Source organism: Cynocephalus volans, chromosome 3, assembly GCF_027409185.1.
Source record: "Cynocephalus volans isolate mCynVol1 chromosome 3, mCynVol1.pri, whole genome shotgun sequence".
NCBI classification, from domain to species: Eukaryota; Metazoa; Chordata; class Mammalia; order Dermoptera; family Cynocephalidae; genus Cynocephalus; species Cynocephalus volans.
This window is the reverse complement of record NC_084462.1, coordinates 72,374,916-72,399,092: the sequence shown is the minus strand read 5'-3', so window position 1 is coordinate 72,399,092 and position 24,177 is coordinate 72,374,916. Positions and strand designations below refer to the sequence as shown.

Genomic DNA, 24,177 nt, shown 5'->3' with positions numbered 1-24,177 from the left:
GCAAGATCTAATGTTAAAATTAGCCTTGTAAAAGTTTTCACCCTAGTTCACACAAAAACAAGATTCTGAGATTATGACTAGCAATTTTTCATGAGTTGATTCATCTGAATAAAACCTATAAGGTTTTGAACCATTAAGCATTCAATTTAGAAAAAAAAAAAACTTAGTGTACAGAAGAATAAACTGAGAAATAAAACAGATTTGTTTCTTGTAATAATTATGAGCAATATCTCAAACTCAGCATCCTTAGACCATTGAGCTATGTAGGATGAATGTGCTAATTAATCAATTACTACCCAACAATGTACCCTGTTTATTTACTGAAATGCACCAGAAATGTGTGCAGAACTCGTAATTATTAATCATCTTCAGTAACAAATATGACTCAAGTTCACCTTCATATAATTAATAGAGCATGTAGTTAGCTTTAACATCTTGCTTTATTAGAAATAGCAATAAGGAATAACAAGAAATAGCTGAACCACAAGTCATGGTTCACTGAAATGCTGGCTTGGACTAATGTACATGTTTTCCATAGTGGCAGTATTACTCATACCCATCCAGATTATAACCAGATGCTCTCTCCATTAAAAAACTTTTCAGTTTGAATAAAATTTTAGACTTATAGAAAAATTGTAAAAACAGTCCAAAGAATCCTCATATACTCTTCACTCAGGTACCCCAAATAAAACCCAAGTTTTAGGACTTGATAACTCACTTAGATTTGGGATCTTTGTTGGTGGTGTCCAAACTCCTTAGCACATGGCTCTTAATTTTAAAGATATTTTAAAAGTACTTTTCAATATACATAGAAATAGTTGTTTTAGGGCCAGCCCCGTGGCGCACTCGGGAGAGTGCAGCGCTTGGGAGTGCAGCGGCGCTCCCGCCGCGGGTTCGGATCCTATATAGGGATGGCCGGTGCGCTTGTTGGCTGAGCGCGGTGCCGGCGACCCAAGGGTTCCGATCCCCTTACCGGTCACAAAAAAGACAAAAAAAAAAAAGAAATAGTTGTTTTATATCAAATTTTGCAAATGACCTGGTTTTGAGAAATTATTCTTTTTGTTTGAAATTCATCCTGTGTGCCCTCAAATTTCCTTTGAGCCAGGCAGACTCCTAGGCTAGATGAGCTATATTTTGGGTCTAGAATGATATTTCCTGTGTCCTTACTGATTGTGGAACATCTGTGGGATGCTAAACTGTCAGCTACATTTACATCTGAGTCTGGCATCATGTGACTCTTTTAAATTATGGCCAAAGCATGGGTTTTTCAGTCCTGCCAATGTAGGTTCTTTTGGTGGGGGGGGGCTGGGGGCTGTCAGGTACAGGGATCCAACCCCATGACGTTGGTGCTATAAGGTTGCAGTCTAACCAAGTGAGCTATCCAGCCAGCCCATGCCAATGTTCAAATCCCAGCTTTCCCACCTGCCTGCTCTGTGACTGTGGACAATTATATTACCCTCTCTAACCCTGACATTCAGATTCCTCAGCTTGAAGGTGAAGAAAAGGAAAGTTTGCTTTGGAGTGTTATTTAAATCAAACAATAGGTGTAAACCATGTGGGACACGATAAACACTCAGTAACTGGTAGATGTCATTACATTGATATTACCCTCTGTGGCCACTTTTGCTTAAGAAACTTATATATGCACACCTATTTACAAACAAATGATCTTTCATACAATGGAAACACAAATGAAATGATATTTCATACATTCGCAAATGCTGATTAACATTTCTGAAAGTTTTCTCCTGGAGGGGAAAATTGAAGAAAATTTAGTATTATTGTACAGTGAATTAAAAACCTACCACATCTGAAAATACCAGTGGAACTTCACTTCAAAAACCTGAACTGACAAATCATAATTCAGCGGGTGGAATACTGTATTTCCATTATAAAATGATTCAAGCCCCCTTTAAATGGAAAGCCCCCTTAGGGCATCTCGGTATTTGTTTATAGATCATTAACTACTTGACAGTGAGACTGGAGAGGGACAGAGACACTTAAAGCTAAAGGGCTAAGAGCTACTGTCTTTGAAGATCAGCAATGAAGCCAAAATATCTGTCATTTTGTACGAAAATACAATTGATGTTAGGAAAAAGCCATATGCTTTTAACGCATGCGTCTGCTGGTAAAATACGGCTCACTTTATGAAGCTGGAACTGTAACTACTGCCCATGTGACAAGGTGAATTTACTTGGCCATGTTTCCAAATGCTTCCCCAAACACTGACTACATATTATGAAGATCTGTAATATTGGAAATATGCCCATAAATTAGATTGTGTTAACTATCAGCATAAATCGTTATCTGGTTTAAAAAGTCACAAATAGGTCTACTTGTCACTGGATTCCAGAGTATTAACACCCACAGCTGGAGATGGGAGTAGAACTGTTTCCTAATGAAAAGCTCACTGAAAGCCAGGAGGCTAGGAGTTTTACTCTTGATTCTGGTATGTGACCTTGGATAAGTTTCTTACCTATTTGTAGTTTAATCTCCCCAACTATCAAAATTAAAGTTTTAATTAAATCTATTGACCCTACATATTGTAATTTCCTCTCTCCAACATACTCCAAATAAACTAACTGTATTCACTTTACACACTTTCCCCCACCTATTTATTCAACGAATACCTACGATATGCCAAGTACTGCCCTAGATATATGTCAAGGATTGCCCTAGGTGCTGGGATCACAAAGGTTAATAAAACAGACATAAATCCCTGCCCTTAGGAAGGTTACATTCCAGTGAGGGGAGATGTTGAGAGTAGTAGATTCACAAGATGCTTTTGGATGAAGTCTCTGTACCCACTATATTAACAGCAAAATGCTTTACCAGAGTAATTCTTCTTGCCAGTCTTTGTAACAGCAACCCCAGCTGCCAGCCAACTCCTTGGGGGCTTTCAGAACATCCATCAGTTCCACAGAAGGGCTCTAGAAAATCTAGGTAAAAATACAGCATTTTCTTCCTTTCCTAATGACTGCTGCCATAACTCAGTAATTCCGTGAGGATAATTTTGTGTAAGGCCTGTGTATACATACTGCTCTTGTCAGGGTGGCACAAAGATACAGGAATGGAGCACCAAGCAGCGTTTGCCACTGATGGGAGCGAGGAGAATTAATGAACATTCATCCAGCTGTGGGGGTATCTCAAGCCGCCTCTTCTGGTGCTGAGTTGCCTTAGAAGGCCATGAGCCATTAAGCAGATTTGGGTTCCTGGGAACTCCTTTGGCTCCTTTGGGTACCTGTTTTTCCGTTTCAAAGCATGCTAGATTACAAATTGGACAGCATCATCTTCATGATCCTTGCCTGAAGCCCCAAACTGGAAATTTTAAATGAAATCCTAAATGTAGACATTTCTGTACCTTTTTCATAATTCCTTTATCTTTTATCAACATGCTGACATATGCACCCAGTATATTTCCTATAATTCTCCCTGTGAGAATAGCAGTGGATTAAAATCACATCCCTAACCTACTGTTTTAAATCACACTATTAGAAAAACCTAAAGACTCTACCAAGAAACTCTTAGAGCTGATAAATGATTTCAGTGAAGTTGCAGGATACAAAATCAACATGCAAAAATCAGCAGTCTCTTTATACTCCAACAACGACCTAATAGAAAAACAAATCAAGGAAGCAAGCCCATTTACAATAGTCACCAAAAAAAAAATACCTAGGAATAAATTTAACCAGGGACGTCAATCACACTATTAGAAATATGTGAGTAAATCAGGATCTCACAATAAGATTGTAAAAACACGAGAATAAATACTGTATTCTATCTATGAGTATGTAAAAGATCACATCCAGGTCAGATCCACAGCAACATATTCTTTGTAGATACTTAATAAACACTAGTAATAGGATGTGTTAATACAGAACACTACCAGAAGAACTCAATTTTTTTTCTTTTTCAAACCTTTTATTGATGTATAATACGTATACAGGAAAGTGCACATATCATATATGCTCAGTTAAAAGAATTTTCACAAACTTATTACATTCATTTAACCAGAATCCAGATCAAGAAAGAGAATAATCCTAGTCCCACATAAGTTCCCTCATACCCCTTCCGGTCACTGGCTCCCCTTCGCCCCATTCTGCTAAAAGCGATTGATCGCTGTCCTGCCATCTAATAGCACAGATGAATTTTTGCCTGTTTTTGTACCTTATATAAATGAAATCAGACGATAAGTTCTTTAGTGTCTGGCTTCTTTCATTTTATCTTTTGTTTGTGTGATTTATGCATGTTGTGTGTGATTGTAGATCATTCCTTCTCACTGCCATATAGTAATCATCATATGAATGTACCACAATTTGTCTGTCCATTCTACTCTTGATAGGCATTTGTGTAATTTCCAGATAAATATTACAGACATAAACAATGTTGCTATGAATATTCTAGTACACATATTTTGGAGAACATACGTGGACCATTTCTGTTGGGTATTGCTATGGACTGAATATTTGTACTTTCCCCCACAAGTTCATATGTTGAAGCCTAATCCCCAGTGAGACTGAATTTGGAAATAGGACTTGTGAAGAAGTGATAAAGGTTAAATGGAGTCAGTCATAAGGGTGGAGCCCTAATCTCAGAGGGCTAGTGCCCCTGTAAAAAGAGAAAGAGACAGAAGAGCTCTTTGTCTCTGGCTTTCGAGGACGCAGTGACCTGCAAGCCAGGAAAAGAACCCTCATCGGGAACCCAATTGGCCAGCACCTTGACCTTGGACTCCCCAGCCCCCAGAAATGTGAGAAATAAATTTCTGCTGTTAAAGCCATCCAGACTGTCATATTTTGTTATGACAGTCCAAGCAGACTAATATAGAACAGGTTTATACCTAGGAGTGGTATGGCTGGGTCATAAGGCACGCATATAATCAGCTGTAATGTATGCTCTCAAAAATTTTTCCAGTGTGGTTGCCAGCAGTGTATAAGAGTTCCAATTGCTCCATATCCTCACTAACACTTAAGTAGAAAAGACAGAAAATACTTTAGTCATTCTGGTGGGTATGTAGTAGTATTGCATTTTGTGGTTTTAATTTCCATTTCTTGAATGATTATTGAAATTAAACACTTTTCACATGCTTATACAACATCTGAATATTCTCCTCTGTGAAGTGTCCATTCAAATACTTTGTCCATTTTTCTATTGGATTGTCTTTTTCTTAATGATTTGTAGGAGAGCATTCTAGATACCGAATACGTTGTCAGATATGCGTATTGCAAATACTTCTTCCACTCTGTGGATTACCTTTTCACTCTCCTAGTGAAATGCACAGAAATTTTAAATTTTAATATATTCCATTTATCAATTTTGTAAAATATATTTTTAAAATATTTTAACACATTCTAAACATCCGCAATATCCTGGGTGCCTTTAAAACAAAACCAAGAATGCTAAATCCCTTCTAAGAGCATCATGATATATTCATGCACATGCTGAATGCTGTTAACAGTATAACTCTTTATAATTATTTTTAAGGGGTTCCTTCTAAGGGATATGCCATTTGTCTGTGCTTTGTGGAAAACTGAGTATTTATGTATTTAAAGCATCCTTAATTATTGGATGCAATTTTTTTTAACATTGACTTAGTCCTTTGAGTGCCAACGTCAGACACGTCTCTATGCCCCTTTGTTTCATAGCCACCAAAAATTGGAATTGAAAACAAAATCAAGAACCTGATCTTAGTTGTAGGTTTTGGGTTTTTTTTTTGTTGTTGTTGTTGTTTTGTTTTGTTTTTTAGAAATTATCTTTAATTATGGAACTGCAGTAGTGGGAGTAGAGAAGGAACAAAGAAATCTGTAACTGGTTATGATCAATTAGTTGTAAACATCACTGCACTTAGATCCATGTAGTTAGTTTTTTTTTTTTTTTTTTTTTTTTGGCAGCTGGCCGGTACGGGGCCTTGGTTGTTATAACATTGCACTCCAACCAGCTGACCTAACTGGCCAGCCCCATATAATCTTAAAGTCAGAAGAGATGTCACATTCTCCATCTCTGTATCTTTAGGTAGCGTAATGTTTCATTCGAACACTCTGGAATGCCTGGGTGTGGTCCACCATCTAAATTTCTCCTCTCTTTGGAGGAACTTCCTATCTTAAAATAGAAAAGAGGGAGAGAGTCAAAGTACTAGGGGAAACTCTCACCACTGATGAGGTTTAGGCCAGACAGCAGCTTCCTACAGAAGTCCTTCAGTTTGCTAGCTCTTTTCCCAAAGCCCTCATTATGAGAAAATGCAGTGAGCCTATCTAATATGTGGTTCTCTGCATCACTGGGGTGGGGGGGTTGTTTGTATTTTTAATCTCATATGCTACAAAATCTAGGGTTTTTCAGACATACTTTGGGGCTTCTACACGTTTGATTCAAATTTTATTTTTTAAAGAATAGATTTTTATGTTGCCGAAAGATAGATAATGCCAAAATTTAACATATTGCAAAGTGCCCATACGTTAATTTGAAGTTAAGTCATTTTAGCGTATATCTCATAATTAATCTCCTGCTGCCATCTTTGTAATTAAAACACATGCCCAGATTTCAAGGTGAATCATTTAAAAACCACTCTTATTTGTAACTACTTCTCTGGAGGGATTAAGATTTTCTTGATAGTGTACAACCAAGACAGAAGATGTAGAAATATACATATAGTTGCTGCTATAACTGCAACCATTGTCCACACCCCCAACCTCAAAATTTTGCGAGCATAAGACAACAGTGTCAAGAGTCTAGGGGCTGTAAAACCAGCCATGGCATCCTCACCAGATTAGCTCATGTTGGTCTTTTCTATGCCTTTGCTGTCCAGAATTGCTAGGTTCCTTGCCATTTTCTGAGCCTGGTTCTCCAGACTTCCTATTTATTATTTTAGCTATCCAATTCCCTCCCAATAAATCCCCTTTCTGCTCGAAACAAAACCCAAGACAACAACAAACTAACCTCCTTGTTTTATTTTTTATTTACATATACAGTTAATGTTAAAAAGTTGAATTTATAAATGTTTAGTAATAAAACACAAATTTTAGTCTACTTTATATGTTGGGGTTCTGTGACAGATTTTGTTTGAAAATGAAAACCAATGCTTTTTAAACTTTAATTTGAAAACCTCGGTACTGAATCATTTTGCAGCCTCCTGTCTTAGTCTTCCTTCAGCCATCCCCGTGCAAATCTAACCACATCATGCCTCCACCTAAAATCTTTTAACAACTTTTATCCAAGAGGGAATCCTAAACAGTAAAGTTCAAATTATCTGCATGACTACAAGGCCCCTCAAAATCGGGCACATATTAGTGGGTGCTCAATCAATGTTTGCTGAATGAATCAATAAAAACCGGAGAATAGAAAAACTAGCCACACTATCCTACATCCCCTTGAGTTTTCAGCAATAATAGTAATTATTATACGGTGCTTACACATAATTACTTTATTTACATAAGGTGCTTTCCAGACACATCATCTTATTTATGTACTATTATGGTCTCCCAAACATGATGAGTTTAGGAAAAATAAGAACAAGTGCTTCTTGAAAAGCAGGTTGTGTATATGTTATTACCTTGAGAGGCTGCAAAGTTTGAGAAAAGGTTTTCCTAGAGTAATAGATGGGTGATGGGTGACTGCGGAGTGCAAAGGTTGATAACTAAAAGGCTCCTGGTCTGGCTTTTACCAGGTTCCTAGGAGGAAGGTGCCTCTGCGCATCTGGGCACTGCACCGAAAAACGTGGGGCATTTAAAAAACTTTTTGTTTTGAAATATTTAGGACTTATTTTAAACAATAAACACGACAGGGAGGACCTAAGCACAAAAGTGCTCCCTGACTTGACCAAGCAATGCAAACCCGGAGGCTTGGCTTTAACTTCCCTGGGACACCTGAAGTGTTTCAACAACGCCAACTAAGGACTCCACTGGAGCCCAGGGCGTGGAAAGGAGACCTGGGTTTGAGTTCTGCCACTCGCTAAAGTGGTTAAGTTATTTCATTGTCTAACACCTTAATTTTCCTCATACACAAACTGATAAAACCTCTCGAATCTTTACCCCGCGCAAGGTTACTAATGACTCCATGAGGTCATATATGACAACTTAACTACCTCTTCGGCTCAGGTGGTGTCCCTACCGCCCCGCACGGGTCACTTACTCCTACTCCCCTACGCTCGCCCGACTCTCCGTGGGACGGCTGTGCGCACGCGCCGCCGCGCCCCGGGCGTTCGCGCACCCACGAGGCTTCCGATGGGCGTTCCCGCCGCTCGCCGTAGGGGTGCGGGCACACGCGCGCGCTCTCCGGCCGCCCCGCCCCCAGAGGCGCGCGCCCCCGCGGCGGTCACGGGCGTGCGTCCTCGGGGCGGTTGGCCATGGAGGCCCTGCGGAGGGCCCACGAGGCCGCGCTCCGGCTGTTACTGTGCGGGCCCTGGGCCTCAGGCGCTGCCTCCCGCCCGAAGCCCCGCGTCTCGGAGGTGCTGACGCGGCACCTGCTGCAGCGGCGCTTGCCGCACTGGACCTCCTTCTGCGTGCGCTACAGCGCCGTCCGCAACGACCAGTTCGGCCTCTCGCACTTCAACTGGCCAGTGCAGGGCGCCAACTACCACGTCCTGCGCACCGGCTGCTTCCCCTTCATCAAGTACCACTGCTCCAAGGCCCCCTGGCAGGACCTGGCCCAACAGAACCGCTTCTTCACGGTGCTCAAGGTCGTCAACCTCGGTGAGTGGCGACCGCCGCGTCGCCCGTGAAGCACGTCCCGCCGAGTGTGGCCCAACTGTCCACAAAGCACGCTGACAAACGTCCGCGCCCAGAGGCGAGGCCCGGCCCCAGGTCAGGCACCCGGGCGCGGGGAGCCCCGGTCGACCATGGTCGCCATGCTGCGCGCTGCACTGTTGGGTCCCCAGGCTGCCCCCGGCCCCACCCACAGTGCGGCCTTCTAGGGCTGGCCTTTGGCTCTGGTCTCTTGTACTCCCCACCGGGAGGAGCTCATCACCGCTGTGTTGTTCGCTGCTGAATTTGTTTCCCCGAAAGGGGACTTATCCACAGGCCTGTACTGGAGGGACCCAGGGTGGTGCGTCCTGGGAGGGGGCAGGCCATCCTCACGTCCTGGCCCTGCCGCTGTTAACCGAGGAGGACCCCTACACTGGGCACTGAGAAGGAGGATGTAAAGAAACGTTCCCACAGGAAAATGGCTCTGAAGTTAAGAAATGTCTTGTTGCATGGCAGGATGCATTCTCATGAACATCTCTTTGTGGGTGCGTTTATCTTACCAAAACTGGAACTACTTTTAAAGTTTCTCCGTTTTCTTTGTGTGAAATCCCATCAAGTTCATTTTACTAAAAGCACTAAAGGTTTTCATCAGCTATATTAGCTTCCTCAGGTGCTTGGCCCATTAAAAGACTGCCTTTTTAATATTTCTTTGTTTTCAAGGAAATATTCTAATTTTGAGAGTATTCTCACTGTATGTTTATTTTCTTTTGGTTTAATGACAAGAGGCATGAACACTGACATGGGTATATCTTCTATAGGTCAGGGAAAAACATAAGGCCTCAAGGTGTTTTAAACCCATTAATAGCTGATATGAAATAAATCTAGATTTCAGTAATTTAAAATCTACAGATGGGAGCTGAACCATGTTACCCAACCTGTTTTTTAAAGCCAGAATTAAAGCTAAACCCTGTTCATATAAAGAAAACAACACATCCGAACTTGCTGTGATTTTATATGAAGAAAACAAAGAAACTTAAAAAGCAGTTCCAGTTTTTGTAATATAAACGCAATCACAAAGTGCCCTTCATGGGAATGCTTCCTGCCAGGCAACAAGTACTAATGTTATATAATCAGATAGCTCATTAAATTTAAATATGGTGTATGTATTTTTGCTTATAATAACTCATGTATGTCAGTCTTGGGATTTTTGAGCCATTGCTCCACTAGGACTGTCCGGGGCTCAATCCAATGAGGAGATTATTTAGCAATATGTAATCCTTTGAAAATAGAGTATGTCTTATTATTTGGCTGATGGACTATATAGAGGATGCCCACTAATTTTGAGGTTGGTACGAAGTTGAAGGGTGAGGTGACTTAAAAAATTCAATTCAAAATTATTTGGAAAGACTGGAGTCAAGACCAGATCAAGAATAGGTTATTTTAGCATTTTCAGAATCAGAAGAAATCATTCTTCCCAAATGTAAAGAGTGATAGGTTAGGAAAAGTATAACTGGTGGTATATAGGTAAACCGTAAACTGAATGTCTTTTTTCAAAAAGTTGTCAGAATTTAAAACTTAACATTTTGTTTAAGATCAACTTAATGATTATAAGCTTCTCTTTTACATATAGATATTAAGACATCCAAAAAAAGTAGGATACCCAGAACTTTCCCCAAATAGAAAAGTATAACTCTTTGAGGAAAGAAACAGCATTTTTTTTTTTTTTTTTTTTTTTTAAGATGACCGGTAAGGGATCTTAACCCTTAACTTGGTGTTATCAGCACCACACTCTCCCAAGTGAGCCACGGGCCGGCCCCCAGAAACAACATTCTTTTTATGTGGAAGAGTGATTTAATGGTCTGTATAGTCTTTTGGAAATTCTAAAAATCCTGCTTAAATGGGAATAAGAGTTTTAAGTTCTTTAATACAAATTTGCTTATACTAATAAAGGGAATTTTTCAGGACTTTTTAGAAAGACTAGTGTATTCACCAATTTGCCGATGTTTGTTTATTTTTTGGCTGAAGGTAGGGAATGTGAATTATAAGATCCTTTCCCATTTTGTGATGTACCATTGCTCCACTGATCATCAAGTACATATTCTATTAATAAGAATACTTAGGATTTTATTCCTCTTCTCTTCCAAATTAGTAATTATCAGAATAATTCATTTTTCCATTTTGTAAATTATAAGGATTTCTGTTTATCTATTATTTTTCCCTTTCTCCTTCCCTTCAGTAGAAGCTGACATTTAACTGATGGTTTATCAGTCTGGGTATCCTGCTGGGAAGTAGATTGAGATTTAAGAAAAGCAACTTACCATTGGAATGAATGGGTAATCTGGAGACTTACTATGAAGTTCTAATTTTTTTGAAGTGCTTAATTTGACAGTGGTTTACCTACTGTTCAGCTAACTCAAGATGAATTATTATGCAAAGAACTGATTTTTCAAATTCATTTTGATGTTATGGTATGTTTCAGATAGTCTGGAAAAAATTAATTTTTTATGGAATTTTATAGACTTAAAAGTATGTGTGCTACAGACAAAGAAGATATTTTATGTATAAATTAAATAGGTGGCCAATCTTCCCATTTAATCTGTTAGTCTGACTGCATTAAATAGGTGGCAGAAAAAAAAGAAATAACAAAATTTCTGACTCATATCTCAACTCCATACCTTGTCAAACAGCATTACTGATAATGGTTCCTAGTTGTTTTTTCCTGAGATAATGTCGTTATTATTAAAATTTAATCTTTGATGAGCCCTCCATTTTAGCTGATAAAATTTCGACCATTTATTTGTGTGATTTTTCAAAAGTATGAATTTTTGAAAATTCAATATTTTAACTGAAAACTGTGATATTTACCATAAAACAAAATTCTGTGTCACCAGCCATTTCTTAAATTATATTCTTAGCATTAGTTTTAAAAGCATGTTTTATATATTTTACTCTTAGTATGTTGAGAAAACTAACAATTGCTTCTAGAGCCTGTTTTTTTCTTCCTCGTCCCATTGATTTTCAGCTTTTGAATTTGTGATACCATATTTTAAATTAATTTTCTTTTTGAACTGCTTCCTGTACTCCTCCCTTACTTCTGCCTATCTTGTTCATGTTTTTCTCTTGTCCACCCCTCACCCCACCCCCACCCTCCATGGCACTTGCCTTTATTTTCTTTTTGGTTAAATGATTTATAAATAGCTTTATTATTCTAGTTTTCGTGCATTTTTGTGACATTCCCTTGAGGCATTTAGAGATTCTTTGAGGCATTACCAGGTCAAAGAAGGCAATATACTATAAAAGGTTTCATAGGAGTTCTGGGGAACCCTGTGATAGTGATAAACTGTGACCCAGTGTATTCCTAAAAATAGAGAAGACCCAGCCCAAATGGGCATTTTTTTCTTCTTATTGCCAGCTAGTGACGCTTCTCTTGATTACTCTCTGACATCACAGTGGCTGGAATGCAGCTTCAGGGAATAAGCACAAAATAGTTCAACACATTTACACACTCAAAAAGAGCATAACACAGCAAATAGATTCTTGCAAAAAAAATAAAAAATAGTTAGAAGTGTGATTAGTCCTGAACATGTGTTGATTTCCCTATTAACTAGAAAGAAAGTGATTTTCCAACTGTATAGCTATCCTTTTAAATTGTCACTTTCTGCCCATTTTCCACATGGGAGCAATAAAATTAATACTTGTGCAGACCATGCAATATTTGTTATTGATTCTTGTGCCTGTGGTTTTATACATATGTTTTTAATGTTAATAGTCATTGATTTTAAATAAGTGCCTTAAAAAAGATGGGAATTTTGAAAGCTTGTTTATGCATATGACTGCTTAATCTATATCTCTAGGTTTAGTTTAGTTTCATACATGACAAATGGCAACTAATCTCAAAAAAAGCAGCAAAATCTTATCAATGGAAATATTTTAAAGAAGAAATCTGTGATGGGAGTCTAATATATACCTATTTGAAATGGGTTGAAAGAAGGTTGTTTTCAAATCAATTGTAAAAATACCAATGGAAGTGGTTCTTTCTCATGCCTGTTATACTAAAGTCTTCCTTACAGTTAGGTTTTGCCTTGGGTTTTGAAGACAGCTATTTGACCCAGTTTCTTTTAAGTTGTACAAAAATTACTTAAGGCATCAGTGTTACTATCTAACTTAAAGAACAGTAAAGTTGACCTGGTAATTTTAGCTCAAGGCTAACACTTAGGAGTGTGTACAACTAAATTAAAGAATATTCTTCTCCATTTGCTTATTTATGAAAAGAATATAGAATTACTTCATAAGTGTTTGAAGATAATGAATAAGTGAAGTGCTTTGAATTAAAATTTATACCGGCCTTATCTATAGTTTTAAATCTCTAGACTCACATAATTGCCACCATGTTCCAGAAACATAAATGAAATTGAGCTCTTAGATAATCATAGAGTCAGTGTTGAGTTATATTTTTATAACTTTGTAGTTTGTTAACATTGCTGAAGAATATTAGGTGATTAATACCATGACAAATATATGGGTGCATGATTAATAAGTACTGATGTTCATAAATACCATATTCATTTGTTTTCTAGGTATTCCAACTTTACTATACGGACTTGGCTCCTGGTTATTTGCCAGAGTCACAGAGACTGTGCATACCAGTTATGGACCAATAACAGTTTATTTTCTAAATAAAGAAGATGAAGGTGCCATGTATTAAAAGTGTGCATTGGAGAATATAAATATCACTGGATTTTCTCTAGTGTGTATGTGCAATATTTATTTTTGATCCCTTGAAATAAAACTTTTGCAAACACCTTTTCCTTTCTATGGTGTTTGGTTCTTTAAGATGAATCATTGCCCTCAAGAGGTGAAGTTTTTCATACCTTGTTATGTATTGCGTACTCTGTTTAGCTAATGGAAACTACAAACACATGCAGTTTAAGACCAATTTTTTCATAGGACTAGGTTAAACTACTGATAAAAATGATTATAATGTATATAGATACTATAGTTAGGTATTAACAATTTAAATTGACTCTGAAGAGAAAATACACCCACACAAAAGAAGAGGGGGGGATATCTTTTATATAACATTGGAAAAATAAGTAAAGGATATTAGGGTATATGGTGGAGGTAATATTATACCATTGACAAATCCAAAATTAATGAGAATCTAATTGCAATCTGAAATCTATACCATTCAGCTGCCAGGATTTTATTTTATTTTTAGTTTTTTTCTTTTAATTTATCAATATACAGTGTAGTTGATTTTCGTGTCCCTTTACCAATTCTGCCTTTCCCCACTTCTTCTCCCCCCTCCTCCCCCATCAACATCATATCCACCTGTCTTAACAAGTTTAAGGAATTGTTGTGATTGTTGTGTCTTCTTCCCACCCCTCCCATTTGTTTGTATGTTTACTTATTTGTTTTTATTAGCTCCCACAAATAAGTGAGAACATGTGGTATTTCTCTTTCTGCACCTGGCTTATTTCACTTAATAAAGTTTTCTCTAAGTCCATCCGGGTCGCTGTGAATGGTAGTATTTCTTTTTTTTTTTTAATAGCAGAGTGGTATTCCATTGTGTAGATATACCACATTTTCTTTATCCACTCATCTGATGATGGGCATTTAGGCTGGTTCCAACTTTTGGCTATTGTAAGTAGTGCTACAATAAACATTGGAGTACAGGTATCCCTTCAACATGATTATTTCCATTCCTTTGGGTATATACCCAGCAGTGGAATAGTTGGGTCATGTGGTAAATCCATCTGTAACTGTTTGAAGAACCTCCATACCATTTTACATAAAGGCTGCACCATTTTGGAGTCCCACCAACAGTGTAGGAGGGTTCCTTTTTCTCTGAATCCTCGCCAGCATTTATCATTCTCTGCGTTTTGGATATTAGCCATCCTAACTGGAGTGACTTTTGATTCGCATTTCCTGAATGCTGACTGATTTTGAGCATTTTTTCATGTGTCTGTTGGCCATTCATATATCATCCTTTAAGAAATCCCTATTCGGCTCCTTTTCCCATTTTTTAACTGGATTACTTGTTTTTTGCTGTTAAGTTGTTTGAGTTCCTTCTATATTCTGGATAGTAATCCTTTGTCAGATGGGTATTTTGGAAATATTTTCTCCCACTCTGTTGTCTTTTTCTCTGTTAATTGTTTCTTTTGCTGTGCAGAAACTTTTTAGTTTGATATAATCTCATTTGTTTATTTTTCCCTTGGTTGCCCATGCTCTTGGGGTCATATAAAGTCTGTCTCCAATCCTACTTCCTGAAGTGTTTCCCATATGTTTTCTTTAAGGAGTTTTATTATTTCAGGGTGTATATTTAGTTCTTTAATCCATTTTGGGTCTAGTTTTATTCTCCTACATATGAATGTCCAATTTTCCCAGCACCATTTACTGAAGAGGCAGTCTCTTCCCCAGTGTGTATTCTTGGTGCCTTTGTCAAAGATCAGATGGCTATAGGTGTATGGGTTGATTTCTAGATTTTCTGTTCTATTCCATTGGTCCATGTGTCTGTTTTTATGACAGTACCATGCTGTTTTAGTTACTGTAGCTTTGTAGTATAGACTAAAGTCAGGTAGTGTTATGCCTCCAGCTTTATTTTTTTGCTCAGGATTGCTTTAACTATTTGTGGTCTTTTGTTATTCCATATGAATGGTAGGATTGTTTTTTCCATTTCCGAGAAAAATTTCATTGGAATTTTGATGAGGATTGCATTGAATCTGTAGATCACTTTGGGTAGTATGGATATTTTCACAATGTTAATTCTTCCAATCCAAGAGCATGGGATATCTTTCCATCTTGTGTCCTCTTTAATTTTTCTCAATAGTGGTTTGTAGTTCTTGTTATAGAGATTTTTCATACCCTTGGTTAACTTTACTCCTAGTTATTGTATTTTCATTTTTTGGTGACCATCGTAAATGGGCTAGCTTTCTTGATTTCTTTTGCTGCTAGTTCATTGTTGGAGTATGGACATGCTACTGATATTTGCATGTTGATTTTGTATCCTGCAACTTTGCTGAAATCATTTATCAACTCTTAAGATATTTTTTTATAGAGTCTTTTGTATATATAGGATCATATCATCTGCAAACAGGGACAGTTTGACTTCATCTTTTCTAGTCTGGATGCCTTTTATTTGCTTTTCTTCCCTGATTGCTCTGGCTAGTACTTCCAACACTGTGTTGAATAGGAGTGGTGAGAGTGGGCATCTTTGTCTTTTTCTTGTTTTTAAGAGTAAAGCTTTCAGCTTTTCCCTATTCAGGATGATATTGGCAATGGGTTTATCATACATGGCTTTAATTGTGTTGAGTACTTTCCTTCTATACCCAATTTATAGTCTTTTTCATGAATGAATGTTGAATTTTGTCAAATGCTTTTTCAGCATCTGTAGAGATGTTCATATGGTTTTTGTTTTTGCTTTTGTTGATGTGGCGTGTCACATTTATTGATTTGTGTATGTTGAACCAACCTTTCATCCAGCTGCCAGGATTTTAAATGGAAATGTTTTAAAGCAATTGTGCCATTTACCTAGAGTAGGGGTTCGGGTAATATTGAAACTTCTCATTGCTTAAAGAATCAAATACCCGGGCCGATCCCGTGGCGCACTCGGGAGAGTGTGGCGCTGGGAGCGCAGCGATGCTCCCACCGCGAGTTCGGATCCTATATAGGAATGGCCGGTGCGCTCACTGGCTGAGCATGGTGCAGGCGACACCAGGCCGAGAGTTGCGATCCCCTTACCGGTCATGAAAAAGACAAAAAAAAAAAAAAAAAAAGAATCCAATACCATAGTACTTTTTTAAAAAAATGTAATAATAACTGGTTAATGTAAATGCAGCAAGGTGAATAAAATTAAGACTTATTAAAAGTTAAAATAGCATGCCAATAAATCTGTAAGAACAATTAAGATCTTCTAGAAAGACCCAGAAAAATAAATTTGGTAACTGTTTATAAAAGCAATTAACTGAAATGGTACATATCCATAGACTTATTGGCAATGGGGAGTGGGCTGAAACTTTAAAGACGTGATGGCACTATTACATTAGAATTTTATTGAGTTAATTGCATTTTTGAAAGCAAAGTCATTAAAAAAAATTTATCCTTGGGGCTAGCCACAGAATACCCAGATGAATGGTAAATTTCATAAATTTGGAGTAATTTAGGGAGAACTAAGTACAACTATTTAATTTCTAAACCAATGGGTGTTTAAGATTTATGATCTCTCCCATAATTACAAACATACATTATATATCATTTTATGTTAATGTGTTGCTGATGCTCTGCAACATTTACATATTTTTGTAGCAAAACATTTTATAAAATTTAACCAAAATTTGGATGCTTACTATTGGAAAGTCAGTAGAGAGAGTGGAAGTGATTGGGGTGAAAGCACCAGAATAATGAAGCAATACGAACTGGCTTTGTTACAGGTAGTCATTTTAAATGAGCTACAAAATGAACTGTTTTTCAAATATATGTAGTGTTCACTTGTCTAAAAGCAATTCTAAATAACACTTTAATCAAAGAAGTACTTATGCCAATATATTTAGTGCAGAAGAATATACTTGACACTTGTTAAATGAATGGCTTACACAAAGGAGATAGTGTTACATTAAGCTTCATTAATAATAAAACTGACTATTAGCATTTTGCAAGGAAGGCTAGAACTGATTTCCTCTGTAATGGACAAAGTTAAATAACTATAGCTCATAAGTTTTAAGTCAAATAGTGCTCATTCATTGCTGCTGGTCTTGTCAATACTTGCTGTAAAGGTTTGGTCCCATACAAGGCTGATAAAATGGTTTTTAATTACCAGACTATAAATACAGCTTTTCAGTAGAGTTGCACTTCTTTTCACACTGGCCTGTTTGATTTCTGATAATTTGTACTGCTGACTCTGCTTACCTGTTTTTCAATAGTTACAGTCTGAGTGACTTCTTGTCCATATGGTGATAGGTAAGTCTCCTTGGAGAACATCTTTGACAAACTGCCCTATTGATCTCTGTTATTCTCTGCTGCTTGCAGCATTAAATAGAGCCTTGATTTCTTGTCTGATGTGTTCACTGTGTAACAATTAAGCAATTGTAATATTTTCTTGTATTACATAAAAATCAATAGACCTCTTGCTCTTATGGAGTTGATCATGGTGAAGGATGAACTCAACGATGGCTAAGGGCATGGTTCAAAAATTAAAATATCATTCATTGGATTTATTAACTCTGGTTGTGAACCTTTTAGTCTGAAAAATGCTTCCCATCGAACAGGAGTGGTTTAAGTTTTCTTTAAAGTTGCATATTACATCAAAGCCTGTGGCCTAAACAGGATAAAGTATAAATGCTGGAAGTCAGGAGATTGAGGCTATTTTTAGTATCAGTGCTGTCATTTTGACCTCAGGCTAATAACTTTACTCCTTGTGTCTTAGTTTTTCCACCTGTAATTTGAGAAGTACAAAACAAGAGACCTTTTTACCTCAAAATATATCATGAATATTCTTGAAAGCACACATCAATTTTACTTTTATTTCAGTAAAAGCTCTATTTTTATAATCCATATTCTTCTGTTCCATATATTTATATTTAAAGGACTTCATTAATAAAAAGATTTCAAAAATAAGCTGAGGGGGAGAGAGGGAGAGATACATTGAAGGCATTTTGTGTGAGTGTGTCTGCATGCACGTCCATTAATCCTTAACTAGCAAGGGGGGATCCCAGTCGACCCTACCTTTCTGGATATCAAGAGTTTTCTTAGCTGATGAAACCATTAATTTAGCTTTTCTGCCTATCCTTTTTAAATGGGATTTTGTCTTTAAAATAATCTGGGTTAATTTTTTTTTAATGAAGATGTGATTTTAGAACAAAAAAAAGTATCTTGCATCTCTTCTCTTATTTGTATACAAATCAATTATCAAGTGTTGGAAAAAAATTTCTAGCAAAATTCTTAGTTCCTATGTAAGTTGTGAACCACTGTAAAGATATAGTAACAGAGTTGGGAGCATGAAAAAGGTTGCCAATATAAAAATCTCTAGTTTCTCAGTGCTGATGTTCTAACACACCAAACTATACAAATAGTTATAATTTCTTTCATCACATATATTTGGTCATTAATTTAATATTTTGCTAGTTGTTGACTTCAGTAAATTTTGAAACATTATTATTTTTTTTTTCACAGCTAGATACTTTTAATTGAAAACAGAAATTTCAACAGAATGTTGATAAAGGCATTTAAAATATTTTTCCCCATTTCTTCTTTTTTCCATTTCCTTTATTTATTTATTTTTTTAAAGTTTTATTTTGAAACATTATTAATTATTAAAAGCCATATGTATTTCTTTTAAAAAGTGCATTTTATTTTTTGTCATTTATATTTATATTCATCCAAAACTATAAACACAGAACATGTATAATCCTTTATAAAATATCTTTTAACTCTATTAGAGAATGAATGGTGTTTAAATGAGTGGGATGACATAAAAGGCCAGGATCTTGGTTTCACTTCACTTAAAGCTAGTCCAGATAACAGAAACCTTATCCTAAAGCTTGCGGATTGGGTATCTACTTTTTTTCATCACTTACTATTCAGACAGTAATGACATTTGGGGGCATCTTAACCTAAACAGGTACTTAGCATTACATCTCACCTGGGTCAACAGTCTAGGGTATCAGAGTAAAACTGTGTTACTGTAAATTAATGGAAAATGTAACTGCACTTTGCTGAAAGATCAATGTCCAATAAAGGCTGCACAATCAAATCTTGTTGCAATGATTGAGGTCTTTAATTGCCTTTCAAAGATAAGGTGGTAATCAACACAGCTTTAACTGATCTTTTTTACTAGTTCAATTACATGCTAATGACTAGTGCCAAGTCAGAATCTTTAACTACTTATTAAATCTTATGTTAGTAATGAAAAATTACTTAAGCTACACAATCAATAGAACACAAATCTTAATTACTATATTTTACTTTCATACCATTTTATGTGCTTGACAAATGTTTCACAAGAGCTTTCCCAAAAATGAGAATTGTTATCAGTAGTGACCACAGTCCACAGAGTATTTTTCCAATATAAATTGGAGATCAGATGTTGAATTTTTTTCTTTTAATGAAAATGTGGTTAAAGTAGTTTCCACTAACATATGCTTCACCATCCAGCTACTATTCAGAATTCTGTTCTGCTAATTGAGAGTACTAATACAAATGGGATAAAATAAATCTAGATTGCTTTTAGTAAGTGTATATCTAAAGTTAAGTTAGCTTTTTAGGAGAAAAATTCTTATATGTATATATATATGTGTGTGTATATATATGTGTATATATATATATATATATATTTTGTGTGTGTGTGTGACCGGTAACGGGATCGCAACCCTTGGTGTGGTGTCGCCCGCACTGCACTCAGTCAGTGAGCCATCCCTATATAGGATCCGAACCCGTGGCCTCGGCGCTCCCAGCGCCGCACTCTCCCAAGTGAGCCACAGGGTCGGCCCGAAATTCTTATATTTTGGGAAAGGATAAAGTAAAGGCAAATGACAAAAGAAAAAATAGATAAATTGGACTTCATAAAAATTAGAAACTTTTGTGCTTCAAAGTACAGTATCAAGGAAATGAAAAGACAACCCACAGAATGGGAGAAAATATTTGCAAATTATTTATCTGATAAGGGACTTATATCCAGAATGTATAAAGAACTGTTAAAACTCAACAACCCAATTGAGAAAATGGATTTGAACAGACATTTCTCCAGGAAGATATACAAATGGCTAATAAGCACAAGAAAAGATGTTCAACATGAATCATTAGGGAAATTCAAATCAAACCCAGAATGAAGTACCACTTCACAACCACTAGAATGACTATAACCAATAAGACAAATAACAGGTATGGGCGAGGTTGTGAAGAAATTGGAACTCTTTTACATTGCTAGTGGCAGTGTAGAATGGTGCAGCTGCTTTGGAAAAGGTTGGCATTAAACATGGAGTTACCACATGACCCAGCAATTCTCCTAGGTATGCACCCTAGAGAATGGAAAACATACGTCCAAAAACTTGTACATGAGTGTTCATATCAGCATTCATATTAGCAAAAAAGTGGAAACAACTCAAATATCCATCATTTGATGAACAGATAAATAAAATATGGCATAGTCACACAATGGAATTTTACTTGGCTAAAAAAAAGAAAAAGAAAATGAAGTACCGATACATGCTCCAGCATTGACAAAGCTTGAAAACATTATGCTTAGTGAAAGAAGCTAGTCATAAAAGACCACGTATTGTATAATTCCATTTATATGAAATGTCTACAATAAGCAAATCTACAGGGACAGAAAGTAGATGAGTGGCTGCCTAGGGCTGGGGAGGTTGAGAAAAAATGGGGAGTGACTATTAATGGGTATGTTTTGGGGGTGATGAAACTTGTAAAATTGTGGTGATGTTTGCAAAATTCTGTGACTATACTCAAACCACTGAATGGTACACTTCAAATGAAAGAACTGCATAGCATGTGAAAGCTTTTAAATATTAAAGGGGAGAGAGGGGAATGCACAGTTAGTGTTTAATGGGTACAGGGTTTCTATTTTACAAGATGAAAAGTCTTCTGGAGATGGATGGTGTTGATGGTTGCTCAACAATGTAAATGTACCTGATACCATTGAACTGTAGTACACTTAACAATGGTTAAAATAGTAAGTATTATGTGTATTTTACACAATTAAAAATAATTTTTAAAAATAAGCAAAGGATTTGGGCCGACCCGTGGCGCACTTGGGAGAGTGCAGCGCTGGGAGCGCGGCGACGCTCCCGCCGCGGGTTCGGATCCTATATAGGAATGGCCGGTGTGCTCACTGGCTGAGTGCCGGTCACGAAAAAGACAAAAAAAAAAAAAAAAAAAAAAAAAAAATTAGCAAAGGATTCAATGTTAGCATGATAAAATATAACTGATTACATGATTCTTTTAGAAAATAACTGAGTTAAAAATGTTAGAGATTAAAATAGTTAAAACATGTTAATTTAACATTTTATATGTTGCAGTGTTAGAATTTTTAAAAATTTACTTATGAAACCTAGTTTTAATTAAGTAAATGAAATGTCATTTGGGATCATTTTTAGTAGCATTAAGAAAAGGATTTATTTGGTTTGAAATTATTTAATATAAGACCAACGTAAAGCATGTAAAATGTTAGAAATGAAAATATCCTCTCTCAGATGCTGTATAAATAATATCAGCTACTACTAGTATAAGGTTTTATATATAGTATTGCTTATAGCTATTTTAGTTGCACTTATATCATCTTAAATACATTTATGAACATTGTACTACTTCATTGTATTATTAATTTATCTCCAGTGATATTTATAGCATCAATTTAAAAGCTGTAAAACTTCATGAAAAGTACCTTAAACACAAGGATTTTGATAAACAAAAGCTTTCAGTTTTTAAAAGTGAATCATGGAAACTTACTTCTTAAAGAAGATTTGAAGTTTTTTGTTGTTGATAGAATTATGAACCTTATAAACTCAGTATTTTTTAGTTAACATAAATACATAAATCTATTTGAATTCATCTTATGAAAAGAGATATGTCATTAGATATATGATCATTATATGCTTTAGTGATTCATGGACCTTGTTACATACATGCTTTGTAACGTATGAATTATTTAGTAAGAAAAATCACAATAATTTTGTTGTTACTCAAAAATTTATGGGTTGGCAGAAACAATTATGCGGCCCTGAAGCCAGTATGTTAACATAACATCATGAACACTATGTAGTATGATTTTTTTAGTAGTTATTCGACATAACCTTTACTGCTTCTGCTAGAATATATCAGTAATTTTATAACAATCTGTCTGTAAACAGAACACTGAATTTATTAACCATAGTGATTCATTTTACTCTATTTTCATATTAGTACATAATTTAAAATCAGACCTAGGAAGTTATCTACTCAAACCCTAACGGAAGAATAATACTCTAGCAAATACGTATAAATGTAAAACTATGTTTAATGAAAGTGGGTATTTTTATTTCAAAAAATGCAGATGTTTAAGATTTGGATGAAAATAATTCATAAGAGTAGGAGATTATCTTGTAACCTTTTTTATACATTGTATTAAGGCCCTTACTATGAAATGAAGACCAAAATTTTACTTTCTTATAAGAGCTTTCAAATCTAAATTATAAAATGAAGGAACCAAGAATTTGAAAGTTTGAATAAAAGTCTAAACAGTGCCATTTAATTTTAGTTACATTTAAAAATCAACAGTTATTCTTTCACCCAACAATTACTTTTGCATTGACAATGTTAAAGGCAAGTTTTAGTAACTTTACCTGTCAACAAAATCTAGCAGTTCTGAATCTATATGGAGTCCATTCAAGCCATACTGAAAAAGACTGCTTCTGTACACAACTGGGTGAGAACCATGTGTTACTAATTTTTGTTTCCAGCACTTGTCATGTAATGTAGGCTCTATGTCAAATGAGAATTCTTGAATAGGGCAGAGGATTAGAACGGTGATTTTGAAAGTTTCCTCTATCTCTGAAATTTATCATCCTTGCATGCCTGTGTCTGATTCCCAGTCATGCTATTTAGTTTGATATTTACTGCTTTTCCACTGTGTGTGTAATATGAAGAACCCTTTTTTGAAGATAAATGATATGATTTAAGTTCTTGCTCTGCTATTACTGGTTGAGTAACTTTCAAAAACACTAGAGCTTTCTAAGTCTTAGTGCCTTCATCTCGACAATAAGGAGTTTAACACTTAACATAGCATTTTTGAGGACTTTACGCATATCAATTCACTTAATCCTCTCATAACAACCCTACGAGTTAGGCACTATTTTTATGCTCATTTTTCAGCTGTGGAAAACAAAAGGTTTTGCCCAAGGTCACATGTGGTGTGTTACTTCGATCCCTGCAGTCTGTCTACAGAGTCCATGCACTCAGCCACTATTCTACACTTTTCCTATGATGCACAGGAGAATTCTTTCAGACAATGGATGCAGAAGGGCTTTGCAAGGTGTAAAGTGCCACACAAATGTGAGTTATGTTTTGTCCCTGTTACCTCTACTACACATAAAGAAGATAATATAGATACATTTAAACAATAAGAAGAGGGAAATAATAAAGTTTAAGTGATTTTTTTTTGTCTTTTTCGTGACTGGCACTCAGCCAGTGAGTACACCAGCCAGTCCTATATAGGATCCGAACCCGCAGCGGGAGCTTCGCTGCGCTCCCAGCGCAGCACTCTACCGGGTGCGCCACGGGCTCGGCCCAAGTTTAAGTGATTTGTAGGAACACCAGCCTACTCCACCTATAGGAAAATGTATTACGTAGAAATGAAATCTAATGGCATTTTAAATTAATGAATTCATTTTAGAGTATCTGAAATCCACAGTGCCTGGCACATAGTGACAGTCCACAGACATCTGCTGAACTGTCATTTCTGCCTCTGCATGAGTGCTGGGACTGTTTCCACTGTTCTTTTCCATTCCTGCTCAAACAGAAG

The 24,177-nt window shown here is 36.5% G+C and overlaps 1 protein-coding gene across 1 annotated transcript; it reads left to right on the top strand.

Moving 5' to 3' along the window:
• Positions 1-8,277: 8,277 nt before the first annotated feature.
• On the top strand, positions 8,278-13,469 carry C3H15orf61 (chromosome 3 C15orf61 homolog). The gene is made up of 2 exons (XM_063091758.1): positions 8,278-8,681; positions 13,250-13,469. The coding sequence occupies exons 1-2, from the start codon at positions 8,336-8,338 to the stop codon at positions 13,375-13,377; spliced, it is 474 nt and encodes a 157-aa protein (XP_062947828.1). The 5' UTR covers positions 8,278-8,335; the 3' UTR covers positions 13,378-13,469.
• The last annotated feature ends 10,708 nt before the right edge of the window (positions 13,470-24,177 follow it).